The following is a 15680-nucleotide window of genomic DNA, read 5'->3' on the forward strand; positions in this document are numbered from 1 at the left end:
AGACACTCAGCATGAGAGCGTAGTGATTTTTTATAGTATGCTCAAGCTCGGGGAATTCGTCAACTAGAAAACCAATATGATTTTTGGAATCACTTGGCATTTACTAAGAAACATCGAAAGGTTTCAATAAGAGTTTCCGTAGAAAATCTATGAAAGTGTATGAGTGTGGGGCATTAATAAAAAATCTTTTGTTTCAGAGCTGTCTTGAGAACCGCCCAGGCGGATTTTGATGGAATTCACACAGGACAATGTAAGAATGCTTCACTGGTAATGTTTGAAGCAAATCTGAGTACTGACACATATCAAAAATCTTGTGGGACATAAGACCGTAAGCAAATGATTTGCCAACCACCAGAGTGAATTTTTGGCGCACGTGATCTGAAATGACGACAATGTTTATTAACAAGGTACATCTTTATTGTACAGTACTAAACAGTCGAACAGTCGAGGTCTACAATTCAGGTGATTATATCGTGAAACAACAACAACAACAACAACAACAACAACAACAAAACAACAATTTACTTTATTGTTGTTCCCAGTTACAAGATGAACGATAACCTACTCTTTCACAACAACTTGATACCATAACCCCCGTGAGTAAAATAATAGCATTTCATTCCTTTTACATAATAGTTCTTTCTTAGTTTTCCAGTACATTACAACTCTGCAACTACAGTTATCCGGAGTATTCTGACACTGTACGGCCGTTCAGGTCCTGAATGGGCCTGAAGTTGTCACACATGGAGTGCTTCTCTGGGTTGTGAAGTTTTCTAAAAGCATCAAACTGAAAGCAGAATATGTCTTTTGTTAAAAGTAACCCTAATGATTTTGTGGTTTATTGATACTTAGTTATGAATATAGAACAAAATGAATTATAGAAAAGCGAGTGATAACAAAGTACGGGAACGAACTGACGAAAACAACAACAAAAGGAAATTTCAAAATGGGGTGAGCGGAAGCGTGAGGTCGGTTTGAAATTACGAGCACGATTACTCCGTGAATTGTACGACACGAGCTCCAATTACTAATTAATCATATCTATAACAAATTTCGGAGTTAAAAATGTCTTTTGAGAAATTCTTTAGAGAGAAAATGTCTGTAGCTCTTTTCATAAGTTTTGAAAACTGGAGGAATCATTGCAAAGGAAGCCATTAAAGCGCGCGTAATTAAAGTGCGAATCACGTGGGTATCCAATAACAGATAGCCAGTTATAAACAGTTCAAATTGGATACCTGTAATTGGATACCCACCCGCGTGATCGCGCGCAGACTACGTAACAAATAGTCGCGCGGAGAACCAATCATGATAGAGAATTTTGTTATAGATACGATTAAATGAGAAATCGGCTGCAATTGAACAGTTACTAGAGAAATCGCGGAGAATTTGACTGATAATTTAGATCCAGACTCTCGTAATACATTACCATAAATAAAAGAATCCCTTACATCGTTTTGACAAGCAGGAATTGGGTCTTTTAGGACAATCCAATTGACTGACTGGTAACAGAAAGGGGTGGTAAGAGATCCCTTGTACGAGTAGAAAGATGTTCGTGACAGATCTTTCAGCTGAGGCACCAAGTCGAGCAAAGACAATCCCCGCACTGGAGTGTGTTTACCTGTAAGACAATATTTTTGGAAAATAACTGTATTCACTAAGAACATTTCCATTCTGCATGTTGATTCGTGACAACTGTTACTTGCTGTTAATTAATTGTTGATAATGTCTATAAATAATAAGAAGATCACGGCATTGGGAGCAGTTCCATTCAGCGACGCCAGAGGAATACACAGTTAATAAGTCATATACGTTTGTTTTGTTTTGTTTTGTTTGTTTGTCAGGCAGAGTAGGCGGTAAGCCATGTAACACCCCATGTAACCAAGTCTCGTGTTCAAACCTTACCAGTCTGCTTTATATTATTCAGTTTGTGCCTGGGAAAACCAAGATTTTCTTTTTGATTTTTCTGTTAAATGAAAACAAAACTTGATCATTAACGTTTTTGAAACAACTTTCTGATCAAGAGCAAGTGGTCAAAAAACAACTGGATTTGAATGAATGGAAATTAAAACTAACACATATCCTTGAACTGTATTGGTATAAAAGAGATCAGGTTGAGGAAGTCTTTTTTTTGTCCTTACGACTAATAAAAATAACAAGAAATATCATTTGAAAACAAACCTCATTCTACACACCTGGATGAATACGCCAATCACAGCGAGTCCATCATCTTTACTTGCAGCAGCACCAAAATTGGGGTACTTCGTGTTATAAGTCACCAAATGAAGCTAAAAGGATTCAAACAGATATAAACAGCGTGGCGTCCAAACAGCAGATGAATAGTAGTCAAGGAAAAAGCTAAAAACTAAGTTATTATTCGTTATATTGGACATTTACGCTTTCTTCGAGACTATATGTGACAAATTATCGATAAGATCACAACATGAAAGCTAACAAGTTACTGTAAAAATAGGGTTCCAGCAAAATTTGAGATCCTTGCCGCTTCGACAATGACACGTCATGATTTTGATTACTGTGCTACATAAAGGTTTGGTTTGGCTGAGGCAAGGTGGAATCCAAGAACCACACCTTGCAGTTTAACTGTTTTAGCATATTGAAGCTGTGATGTCACGTCACATTTCTGAGATAAACAGTTAATACAGTCACCCCTCGTCGCTCTTGAGCGGTTAACTTCTCACAAAAGCCAAATAGGCTGAGAGAAATGAGGGCCGGCTAACCTCGCAGGCTACACTGAAGTTCGAAAATAATAAATTCTTGGGTTGAATTCAGCGAATTAAAATTGCGATGAAAAATCTGATACCTCTCCTGAAGCTGGTTTGCCGTTCACAGTATGTTCAGATCCTCTGCTGTCTACGCAACCAAAATGAAAATGAAGCTGCTCTAGCTTATACACACTACTTCCCAAGGGTCCCCCGGTGAGTGTAGCAGTTCCTCCAGGTTTGTTGATTTTTAAGGTGGGAGCATGGCCATTGTTGCTTAGATCACCGCTGACCTTTCCGTCTGCGTTACCACAGGTAAACTGGAGTCCTTTCAGATCTGAGTTCTTCTTTACCGTGCTTGTTCGAATATTTATTGGAGACTGAGCGGTCTCGGCACAGTGTGGATAAACCTCTTTCCAGTCTTCTGGGCCATAAACTAACACGAAAAACGATCAACGTTAACAGGTTGACCTTTTATAAGTGCCCTTAATTAAATCTTGCTTAATGAGTCTCTTTGTTCTACCCATGCGATCTAAGCCATACCGATAACTAAATCGATAGCACGACCTCGCTTTTATTAGTAATACCACGACTTTACGAAAGCGCAAAATTAAGATCCAATAATGTTATCACAGCTAAGAAGAACTCTTTTCGATCTCTCAGAGCGATTCATTTATCCTCACCGAATCTTTGTTCTTGGCTACCACCTTGTTGTATACTGTCGCTTTAACTCCTTAATTTGTTACTAAGAAGGACATAAAATCAGAGGTACCGTACCAGTTTCCCCGTAATACCACGGCGGTCCTATAAAGATGGAGAGACAACACATGTTACTAAGGGACATTTCCTTTGTTGTACAAGCCTAAGTCCGGTTAAGGACTGATCAACAACTTTTAACAAGAGCTTATCAAGGTACCTTGATAATCTCTTGCTTTTAATCAATTCTAGCCGTTATTTTATTTTTCTCTGTTGCTTGAAACGACATGGCAGTGACATTACAAGAGTTTAAATCCGACTACAGGCCTTGGGGCCAATCACCCCAGTTTTTATCTCCAGTTTTCATCGCTGTCAAACCCTCAGTTGTTTTTTCGGCTTGTTCAGTCAATTCACAGTTACCAATTTGCACACCTGGTTGGAGAGAGGCAGTGTGTAGAGTCAAGTGTCTTGCCTAACAACATAACATGATGACCCTGGTCAGGGCCGCCTGTCGATTCGAACTCAAACACACTAACCGCAAAACCATCGCCTCTCACGCATCCAAATGAGAACATTCAAAACAGCGGATCGTAAATTCTGACAATTTTCTCGGTCAGACCAAGGTACTCTTCTTGAATGGCGGGGTGTTAATCTGCCATTGCAGGTTACTCCCCACTTTTCCAGGTTGTTTTTACAAGTTCTACTGGTGCTCATTTTTACGCCTGGGCAGAGAAAAGTACTCAAGGGAAAAATTTGTTTGGCGTAAAAAAAACATATTGCAGACTTTGGCGATCAGGAATCAGACTTAGGAGTACTAGTCCTGAACCATGTCGGGTATGCATTATAAGCGCATGCTGAAGGACCGTCACGTAAAGAGCTCGTTTTTTCTATGTTATTCTCGAAGTTCTCTGACTTCTATGGCATAACTGTGGAGTTAAAAGTTTCTCGTGACAGCATGACGAGCCAAATGTAAGACCCTGTGAATTAGATGGCTTGTTTCATTTGTGTCCTACAACTCTTGTTAACAAACAAAAGCTGAAGGCATTGTTGCATTCGGCGGCATTGCAAATATTCCACAAAAACATAAATTACTGATCTCCTCTGTCTGGAGGTTGGCCTGTTCAAAGACTGAAAGACTTGAGAAAGTAAACATAACTGAACCAAAGAATACATAAAGCCGCAACGTCTTACCCTCAGAGGCCGATGCCACAACGACGAGAGCAAACAATGTCACAACTCGAAACATCTTATTTCTAAGAAAAAACAAAATACAATAATAATAAAAAGAAAAAATGAAACACGAGGTAAAAAGAACAATTAACCAACCCGAAATAATCAAACCAAAATTAGTTTCAAACTGGTATTATCGTCGACCCGCCCATCAACAAAGTGAATAAGTAAAGTTCGCAGCTGATACCCACTGAGAAGTTCAAAACCAGTCTTAACGCTGGTAGTTAGACAGATAAGGCCGAGGGAACAGTAAGGCTTCCGCGAGAAGACAAGATCCTGGCATTAGGTTTCTTGCTTTAGTTTATTATGAATATTTAATCGCCAGTTGTGCTTTGATGCTGCTGAGACTAGTCAAAGTTCGAAAAGCGTAACGGCTTAAAGAAAATATGGACGAACGAAATTTTTTCGTCCTGGTGCGGCGTTGTCGGATGTTATCAAAAGTGTTCAGTGTATAACTTGTTGTCCAATTCCAATCTTTATTTCCTATTGGTAGGTTTCTTGCCCATTTCTTACCTTTTTAAGTTTAAAATAGCAAAAGTTGTCAGAGATTCACGTTAGCTGTTAGATAAATCATGTTTTCGGTCAGCATGTTTACTATTGAATAAAGAAAAAAAATAGACTTAAGGTGCCCTATAGTTTTATCCGAGATCGATAACTACCAATGCGTTGAAGAAATAGGTACCTGCACATGTGTCTAACCGTTACAACTGATAGCTAACTAACTCGAAATTAAAAGTAAAAGTGGGAAAGGAATCTTTCCATGCAGACTGATATTTCATCAATTCCCTCTACTCCCTTCGCTGGGCCGAAAATGCTGTCATATCTTTGTAATCAAAGCGGTGAATGTTGAATGTGAATGTCAATAGCCTTGGTTGGATGATTAACAACAATGCGTGCATTCAGAAGTGATTCTAGATTTTCGTCGCTGTAGGTACGCTCTTCGCACTCGGGTTTTGAAGTCGCGGACATTTTCTCGCTTCGGCCTCAGCAGCTTGATTTGTAAACAAGTCTATATTCAATCAAAATGTAAAGCACATTTTGGTCACTAACTATTTTTGTGTCTCAAGTTCAATCATCAATTTCCCCTGGCCCCTTTCCTGCGGAATAGCCATCAGATCTTTACAGTCCTCGCCAGGAATTTTGAATGTGAATGTTACAAACCTTGGCTGGTTGATTAATAACAACTCGTGCATTGGGAATTTTTTTGACTGATATGATTCCAAGTAGACTATTTTTCAAGTTCTTCGTTGTTGTACGTAGGTACGCTCTTCGTCCTCGGATTTTGAACGCCGTTCCGATCTCGACCTTTTGAGCTCGACTTTTGGGAAAGCCCTCATTCCAGCTAATCGGAAATGTAAGGCATATTTTGGCCTCTAAATATTTCTGTCTCAAAGTACACTTTTTAAGGTACGAATCATAAATACACTTCCGCAAAAAAGAGGAAAAATATATAAACGAGGTAACTCGCATTTTCATTTTTTTCGGTTTATACATAAGGACGAAAACGACATATCTTAATCCACTTAATTTTTCAAATGGACTTTATCGAGCAGGGGAAGATGATGGATTCGCCTCTCCCTGGAAGTGTTCGTTCCTGTTATATGTGTGGTTCAGCGATATTAATAAAGACTGAGACTTGGAGTGTGGTTACGTAAACACAGAAACTGAACAGCAATGGTCTTGGAGTGGTTGTTTGTTTTCCATACATTTTAACTGTTACCTAAGAAATGACGCGCTTTTAAACTGATAGCTGAAAAATGGGCTGAAATCTTCACTGATAGCTGAGAAATAGGCAAAAATTTAAGAGCTTCAAACACCCCCGTGCACGCCCATTGGTTGGCTAACAGCGCGTGGGTGGATGTTTTAATTCAATGAACTTTGTGGTTCGTGTAAACTTGCACTTCAACATGATAAAGACGAAATACAGCAAAATGTTTTGAGTTTTCCATAACCTTCTAAAGATGTTAATATATGGAAACAGTGTTAACTTGGCAGAAGATAAGCAAGATTGTAATCAGTAAAGGAAAAAGTGCTATTAAGTAATACGAATATAACGTAGAAACTTGAAATGATAACGATACGATATAGTTCAAACTGAAATCCGAGATGCATATGGTGGTCAGCCGTTTGGACCTGGTTGGGTCTCGTCAGCATGGTGTAGCAGGAAACAGTAAAGTACTTAGCACGGGCGCCAAATGCACATGGTAATTAGCATTCAAAAGCTATCTTTATATTAAAACTTATATTATAGTTATGTACCATTTGCACTGACGTAGACACAAGTGTTTGCTGAAACATCATTGTCGCGTTATGCAATATATCAAACATGAGAGACAGTGTTTCATCGGGATATCCAAACACCGAGAAGAGAGTTGAAAATACGATGCGGAGCGGAGTATTTTGGACGAAATTCGAAGTGTTTAGATAGCCGATGAAACACTGTCTCGAGTGTTTGATATGTCTTCTCAATCGCAACAAAAACTAAGCAGTAAACGGAGAAGTAAAATCGTCAAACTCGTCAAAACCTCCTTCACGGTTGTGATTTTCTCTGTTTTAGCTTGACGAATTATTAATGAATTTGAGAAGTTTAAAACGAAACGTTTTCGTATGTTTTTTCATAACGAATCTATTAGATTCATTCATGACTACCAAGGAACTCCATTTGTTTTCAGAAAATGTCAAGGCCTTCGAAAAAAGCGTGAATATTTTTATTCTTATTTGGTGGCCGTGATTAAGGCGTCATCTAAAACTAGAGGAGAATGGAGCGAGCACAACAAATGCAGAATCAACGTTTATTTTCTTCTTGGAAAAGGACACTGCGAGCATAAGCTTCTGATGTGTCCCCCACGAAGATGAAATTAAAACTGCCCCGAACTTCGAAGTTGCTTGGATACTTCAAAAAAGATTTTGAACTCTCTCCTTCCGTTTTCGTGAACTTATCCTGTAAATAACGTTAGGAAATTGATGTCGCTCCTCCTAATACATCATGTTAGTCATCTCATTTATTTACTGATTTAGAAAAGAAAATCTTACACAGCACAATTAAACGTACCTGCATTTGGATAATTTGGATAATTTGGATAACGTGTCACTTTCAAAATATTGGAACATTTCCAGTGGTTAAACTATGTTTTCTTTTTGTTCGTTTGTTCTGAATAAGATGTCACTGATGAGAATATTTATCATCGTCAATTAGTTAGTTTTCTGTTTGCTCTTGGTTTTTGTTCTACTTTTATAAACGTTTGATCCCCTCGGGGAAGGGCGGGGGGGGGGGGGGGTGGGTAACTCCATATAAAAGGGTAGGGATTTCACAAGTTGAGGAATATGAAAGGGTCGGGAAATCTGTCATTTAGTTAAAAGGGCCTTTAATTACAATATTTCGAATAGACGCACTTTATGGCTGTTTCATTCATTTATTAAGCGCTATATGGAAATGACAGGAAGATTTCCTTTTTGGCGATTTAAACATAATAGGATGTGAAAGGAGTACCATTTTTCATTTAAAGGTATATCGGAAAGGGCTTCCTTTTTCTGTCAAAATGGTATACAAAATGGTAAGGGGTTGGACCTCGGAGCGGAGCCTCTCCGTATAAAACTTTGCAGAGTACCCCCTGTAGCGGCCGCCTTTCTATGCAGAACGGGGCGCGAGAAACATTGGTACGATCCACACGTCTAACAGTTCTACTCCGGTTTATTTTCCCCGGTGTTGGGATGAATGATTACAGCTTGAACATGTTAAAGTTCAAAGTAAGGCATGACAGGATTTCCTTACCACAATATCCGGATAAGATTGTCAAAGACTGTAATGGAACGTACTCAGGAATGGCTTCGGGTGAAGCTTGAGTAAACAGGTAACAAAACTACAAATACACACTGAAAATACACGGACATTGCGAAAACGTTCTCCTAGCACGAGGAGCCCCTTTTTTAAGTCCCGTATTAGAACTAGGGGATGACGGGATGCGTAACGCAACACTGAACGACTGAGAAGGCGTTACACCCCCCGGATTTTATCCGACAACGTAATTATCAAATCGTGCACTAAGCTCCGGTACCTGGAGTTAGAAGGAAATTCCAAGTCATATGCTGAGTTCAAAGACCACTCGGGTGTAAAAGCTAATCAAGGTATAGATTCAAGGTTACTAAGCAACTCTACTTCTTTGAAGACGCCATAATGGGAATTTAATTTAATTATTTTACATTTGAATAATAAATGATCGAAAGACTGTGGACTTGTCTAGTAATTGTGAATAATCGCACGCAAGAAAACGAATGTTGTCAATGTTGTTTTCAAAATTATTTGCGGGAATAAAGAACATCTTTTTTTTCACAGACCGCGTGAACTCCCGTTTTAAATAGCTCTGTATCTAAAAAACACACTCGAAAGGGTTTTATTTCGCAAGTGCTTCAGTTGCTAAGGTGCATTAAATTGCACCCTTTGTGTTAATCTATGTAGCCACCGGTTGGGTTTAGTGGGATCTCTCGCTGGGAGTCTGTTCGCAGGCTATAACCTATCACTCTAACAAATGGTTAACATACATTCAGCGGAGAAGACTTCCAAAAGAGGAGCGACAAGAACTTGTTTCCTGCCTACGAATCACCAAAACTGTTTTGGGTCCTTCGAAAGTTTTGGGGTGTAAATATAACAACAGAATCTCACAGAGGGTGAATGAGTATGAGTGTCTCCCACAACGACCAACCGTGAAACATTGATTTTGTGTTTCAACAAAGTACAGTAAAACCCTACCTTACAGTCACCTCATTAATACGGACACCTCGCTATAACGGCTGTCTTTTTTGTCTCGGCGAAACGCCCATACGTTTTCTTCTAAGAAAACCCCGTTAATACGGTACCCCCTTAACACGACCAGCGGTCACATTCTGAAATCCCAACATGTATTTATTCAACCTGCGTTTCCTAACTTTATTATTGCCTTTTCTGTCCGACTATTTGGGTGATACTAAAACAATTAGACCCTTCGCTCTCAAGGGCCTTGGGTCAAAAGCCCATTCGGCTTCGCCTCATGGGTCTAATTTGGCTACGGGTCTAATTGTTAAATATATACTGAACAGACGCACGGCAACATGGAAGCTGTTTGTTATCTCGATAGAAACGCGGTACATGTTTTCTGTTTCTTAAATATACTGATTCAAGTTTCAAGTTTTTTTTTAATTTGTATCTACATTCCGGTGCTTATTAAAGACAGTTGTTTTAGAAGTGCAATTGTGAGGTATCTGTTAAGACGGAGGAGCTCAGATTTAGACAAGTCATGAAATTTAACATTTTCACGGCCTGTTGACTCCCGGAGATTTTTGTCAAAAACGCATATTTTGGACCGGAGATTTTGGACATTTTCAGCCTGGATATGAGCCAAATGAGTTCGAGCCCCAATCTACTCAAAAAGGCATTTGGAACAGGACAACATGTATTTCCTTCCACTAGCATCGCGTTTTATGACATTTTTGCTCGGGCAGGCGCAGAAATCAGAATTTCGAGATTTTTGGGTGAGAAAGTGACCTACTTCTTTAGGCTTTTCTTTTTTTGGCCTTTCCTTTTTCTCCTTTCTTATCTTTTCGCTGCAGTGATTGACTTTTTACTGGGCTTGCTTCAAGTCCAAGAATTCCCGAAGCTTCCCAAGAAAGCATCATCGAGAACATTTTTGTACATATTTCAGACTCCATTGACCCAATCACTCTGATCTGGGTATCATTGGAAAGATCTTTTCCTCCTGCAGAACTTGATAATACGTGATGCCAATTTTGGTCAAAGGCGATGACGTCAGAAGTGGAACAAAGACTCCTCACGGCCGTTTACTGCCGGCACAGGCGTCAGTGGGATAACGGGGTTCCACTGTACTACAATTCACACCAAAAAGCAACGGCACAAAAGAAGAATATTTTCAAATATCGCTTGTCAAACGAGAAAGCCTGGGCAGAATACTAACATTGAAGACCCGCATTGAGCATAAGTAAATTAGTTGAGCAAGCGATCCTTTGCTCTGTTCATCCATGCATTCCTTTTACTTTATTTTGAAGTAATGTTTTCCTTCAAACTTAATCGTTTTCTAGCGTATATGAAGTTATCCAAACTCAAATGCTAAAGAAAAGCAGTAACCAGAAAAACAGAGCTTTAAAGAGTGAGTCATATGTCTTGAGTGACTTTGAATACAAACCAGCGGTGGATCGCATGAGTGTCCACCTATTGTCAAGTCTCACGCACTTCTTTTTTTACGGAAAATGAAAGCATGAACAAAGGTAAATATTTAACGTTTTTAAAATGCTCCACACCTGAAAAATGGCTTTGACATAAAGTGCCAAGAAGTCTGCATTCCCCCGGCGTTTCCAAACACTCAGAACTTGATTTTGTTATTAAGTTTCAAAAAGTGAGTAGGATATGGGGAAAGTATTGAACTTTGGATAGTGGAAAACATAACGTTAGCCTTGATGTAGTTTTGTTTTAAGGTTTTTTTTTTCTGCAACTTTTTTCTGCAAATTTTTGTCGTTTGTCCGGGGCCAAGTGAGCTCCCTCTTTGAACAAACGTGCAAAGTTGTAAACAAATACGTCTATGCGTGTACCAATGAATTTATCCACTCTGTCCACTGTGCGTGCGAGAAATACATCCACAGAAAAAGCAAACGTGTGAAATAATATGCGTTAAAAAAAAAACCTAAGAAATAATTATGTTTTTATGTCCACGAAAATATAGATATGAATTCCAGTGGCGAAGTTACCACTCGCGATAATCGGGGGCACTGATGACCTTATAGCCTTGACATGAAAATCGAAATTTTTTCTCATTTTTCAATGGACTACATTTTAGGTTCAAAGAACACTCACGTAAACACAATCACCAACGTCATCTTCAAATTTTACTTCACTTGAGCAACAAATTTACTTTTACATTATTTTTGTTCAGTTTTCATTATCAAAAGCAAAATTTACATTAGCCGTCATCTTGAACTTGGCTGTTAAAGTGAGTACGTAATACAGCAGTCAGGCTCACTACAATGATAATCACTCCTGCGCATGCTCCACATATCAGCGCCACTTGTCTCTTTTTTGATTCGTCCTCATTTTGGCCAGCTTCTACACAAGAGCAACAAAACAAGACAAAAGCAAACGGAATGTTGGCTTGAGAGAGAGAGAGAGAGAGAGAGAGAGAGAGAGAGAAATATGACAAATGATGGCCAACAAAGTCAAACAGTCCTCTTTTTTTAGTGGCCTCGTTAATCTTTCCTAAAACAACTACTAACTGAAGGCTAATGAAATAAGAAAAAGTCGAGGTACATACAGAATTCCCCAGTTTTCACTGATATTGGCGCGAAAAATTGTCTTGTCTAAGTGTAAATTCCAGAAATAAATATCAAGAATTGGAAAATCAGAGGTTACTTTTTGGTTCGTCTTGCCGAGTGTAATTTACTTTGAAGCGGGGTACTGGAGGTGGGGGCGCAATTTATGGCTAGGTCACACTGAATAATATAAATTTTCCAATTTTACGCTTGTAAGGGCCTATTGCAGAGCATATAAGGAAGTGATGGATGACAAGTGGGTGGAAAAGAAAACGGCAACGACATCTAAAATTGTCAATAAGTATCACTATTTGAAAAGAATGATAAAAACAGCACCGGAAAACAAACACTTGGTCGTGGTGACCGGATGACTTATGTTTTGGATGGTTTTACCAGTTTTTGGTTGTCTGTGTTTAGTTGTTGGGATACATTTGACAGGTATTTGTACAGTAAACCAATGGCATTGCCCAGGATGGCATAATTTTCTTTGTTTAAAAATATCCCGTTTAGGAGGATTTTTTTCATTGAAACCAATTACGGTCTACGGAGCAAAAAGCAAGCAGTCCCTGATGTATCTTGTCACGTGTTATGTCTAAGGTTTCGTTACATGTAGACAGTTACAGTGATGAACGGAAATCCATAGGGGATTCTTGTTGTAAAACTCAGTTGTAGTGTTCACAAGCAACACTGACCTTGTGTCGTGGTATTTGTAGTTGGTAGTACTTTGTTCGATGTGGAATGAATTACTGAGCTTGTTCCTGTGGGTTGAATTGTGTCGCTCGAATTGGTGTCATTCACACGTGACCATGATACAAAACTGTTTGCTGATTGCGAGAACTGAGAACTCACTGTCGGCGTTATGGTTGTTCCTTTAGATGACCCAAAGAGATGAAGTAAGTTTTGCTGTTAATTCATTGTGTCCTGACAAGAGTTCATTGAAATTTCCACTTCTAATAGCTATTACATGCACTCTAAAACACCCTTTTAGCGTTTCCTGGTCACACTGGCCAAGAGAAACTGACGAATGCCTTCACTGATCGTCCATGTGTGGCTACGGACTCGGCGCCAACTTCAGCTCTTTGGGCAGTAAGTCCTTTTTTAGGCTGAAAAATTTTACACAGCCGGTCGAAATGCCTGAAGCGTTCAGGAACATTTCTGTCGTCTTTGCCATACGACTTTGTATAAGGTACTTTGTGAAAAAGGGGTAAGTTAACGTCGGTATCGGTGGTAACCATTTATATTAAGTGTCTTTCCCAAGTACACTACGCGCTGACCTCTGCGAAGGCTCGAACCCAGACCACCCGATCCAGAGTCCAGCTCGCTAAACCTTAGGCCACCTTGGTAAACTCGGCAAAACGTTGGTATCACAGGGTAAACAATACACAACAACATCCTTTGTTTTACTTTTCATGTTACAACTTGATTCAAATTAATTAAGAGTTATAATTATGTAAGAGTACTGGCAACGTGAAATAACCAGTGGGTTAAAACTGCCAGATTGCTAGTTTACAAGCTGATTATGCATAAAATGGTCGGACACACACCACACAACACACACAGACACACACCTATCTATAATCGTTGGATGTTGTCCTTCAGAAGCATTTTAAATGAAAATGGTAAAAATTCAACTGAGGCCTTCCACTACTGTAAAATGATATTAAAATCGTTTAAAAAAAATCCAAGCTTTCGCCGATCTACGGCATCATCGCGAATTCGGGGACCTTTTCTTCTAATAATTATTTTAACATATCTAGAGACTCTTTGTACTTTGACACTCGCTCATTAGATCATATCATTCATTTTTATTCATATTTGTATCTTATTATTTAGCTCATACATTTTAGCCCCCCACATTCTTTCGCTTTTCACACGTTTTTACTTAACATCTGTATATAAGCCTTACGCGGAATATTTTCTCTTATCCCTGATGATGCCGTAGATCGGCGAAAGCTTGGATTCTTTTTAAACGATTTTAATGTCATTTTACAGAAGTGTAAGGCCTCAATTGAACTTTTACCATTTACACCTATCTATATTTAGATTACGCCTAAATCACCTATCACCTATATTTATACTTATAAATGTTGAGTTTTGCTATGTACCTGAAATCATTTTCCACCTTGTAAAAAATTGGGAAATTAAGATGACTGCATAAAAACTGCGTGTCTGGATTGAAAACGCCATTATCATCTAAACCAGGAGCTGCCCGGGTAGTTCGAACTTTGGACCTTGATTTCAGGACAAAAACAGCGAAGTCCGTTAGCAAATTAGTTGGATTATCGTTTCCCAAGTTTTCACTTATATTTATATTGATTCATTTTTTGAACATATTTTTCTAATTCATGCTTATTGCACGAGGTAATTGAAACGGTGTGCTCTCTTGTTGACTTTACAATTTCACAAAACAGCCCCTTACATCAGCTGTTGCTGCGATGTACAATTTATACAGTGAGTTCTGCGGATTTCGATCTTTCGATAATTGGAATGAAAAAGAGCTAGAGAAATATTTCAGTCCTCAAGCAGTTTACTTGTATATCGTAAGATTTCGTAATTTAAGTTGTTGTCCGTTGTTACAGCGTTTCTGATTAATTCAAAATGAAAATCGTAAGAAATTATATTCTTGATTTAATTTCAATTTATTGTAATTTAGCCAAACGCCTGCCAGCACTTTTCATGTAAATTGCCAATATTGTATAGGAACCACCATGCTAAATATATTGCTCACGTTTCAAAACGACCGAGTGAAGTTTCCGCTGAACTAATTTTGCCTAGGCTTCTTCAGTATTTCATGGATTGTGTCTGTTTTAAATTTGCATTTGCGTTTCAGATAAGCTTTGGTAATTTTGTTGCATTATATAAAATTCTTTTCCATCAGTATAATTGTTTCGTAAATTTGCATATGTTACCACCTGGGTAAAAGACGAGTGACGTGTGCGGACGACGTTCACAAAAGAATTTGTAATTCTCTATAATCAAAAGTTTATACGGTAATCAAAGGCCTACACAGAGTACGAGCAAAGACGCGAAAATAACGTGCCACGCTCAATATAACTTTCAAGAGTTGTCTTGTGAAAATGCCTCCTAACTGCTTGATTCAGAAGAAATCCAAAAGCACATTGGCACTCCCTGATTCTAAGTCCACACTTATTTTAAATTTAACTCTCGCAAAATTTTTATGCTACCCCCATTTAGCTCAATTTCTAGCCGCTGGTCGGAAAGCAGGCTACTCTCATCAAGAGATGTAATTTGTGATAATTCCGAATCAGCATAAATTACTATTTTGCCGGCATGGAGCAGAGGTTTCGGGACAGCTTCGGTGTGTGCAGTGGAATCAAAAAGACAAGTTACCGTTAGCAGGGTGAGACATTCCACGGTCAGCTTTCGCCGTGTACAGTTGTAAAGTTCATTTTCCATTTTCTCGGTTTTTCTTCGTTATGCACGAATGATACTTTCCGATTTTTTCATGATTCTTTAGTTCTGTCATTTAATTACTATATTTGTGTACACAATAATACAATTTGTATTGTATTACACTGCGTTCAATTAGGATACCCAAAACCCCAAGGGTGGCAACACTGCCTTGGTTGGAGGCATACGTCCCCCTATTTTTTTCCACCTGGTGGCTTTTAGGGATTTTCGTGTCCGGCTTTGGGGCACTTTGTTTTCACACTTCAGTCATAGTTTTCGAATCTTTGTAACATCTGCTGACATTGAATAAATGGCACGGTGGCTTGGCTGTCTAAC

General features: G+C 38.8%; 2 protein-coding genes across 2 annotated transcripts; both read right to left on the reverse strand.

Moving 5' to 3' along the window:
• Positions 1–504: 504 nt before the first annotated feature.
• Positions 505–4659, reverse strand: LOC110069607 (carbonic anhydrase-like). The gene is made up of 7 exons (XM_089292397.1): positions 4605–4659; positions 3495–3521; positions 2819–3153; positions 2193–2285; positions 1903–1963; positions 1449–1618; positions 505–787 (listed from the first exon to the last, which is right to left on the reverse strand). The coding sequence occupies exons 1-7, from the start codon at positions 4657–4659 to the stop codon at positions 680–682; spliced, it is 849 nt and encodes a 282-aa protein (XP_089148523.1). The 3' UTR covers positions 505–679.
• Positions 4660–11497: 6838 nt separating this feature from the next.
• On the reverse strand, positions 11498–14153 carry LOC149111175 (uncharacterized). The gene is made up of 3 exons (XM_089292507.1): positions 14039–14153; positions 12626–12802; positions 11498–11730 (listed from the first exon to the last, which is right to left on the reverse strand). Exons 1-3 carry the CDS (start codon positions 14124–14126, stop codon positions 11588–11590), a joined length of 408 nt encoding a protein of 135 aa, XP_089148633.1. The 5' UTR covers positions 14127–14153; the 3' UTR covers positions 11498–11587.
• Positions 14154–15680: the final 1527 nt, after the last annotated feature.

This window comes from Orbicella faveolata, unplaced genomic scaffold (assembly GCF_042242905.1).
Source record: "Orbicella faveolata isolate gen_17 unplaced genomic scaffold, um_ofav_v1 contig_24, whole genome shotgun sequence".
In the NCBI taxonomy this organism is placed as follows: Eukaryota; Metazoa; Cnidaria; class Anthozoa; order Scleractinia; family Merulinidae; genus Orbicella; species Orbicella faveolata.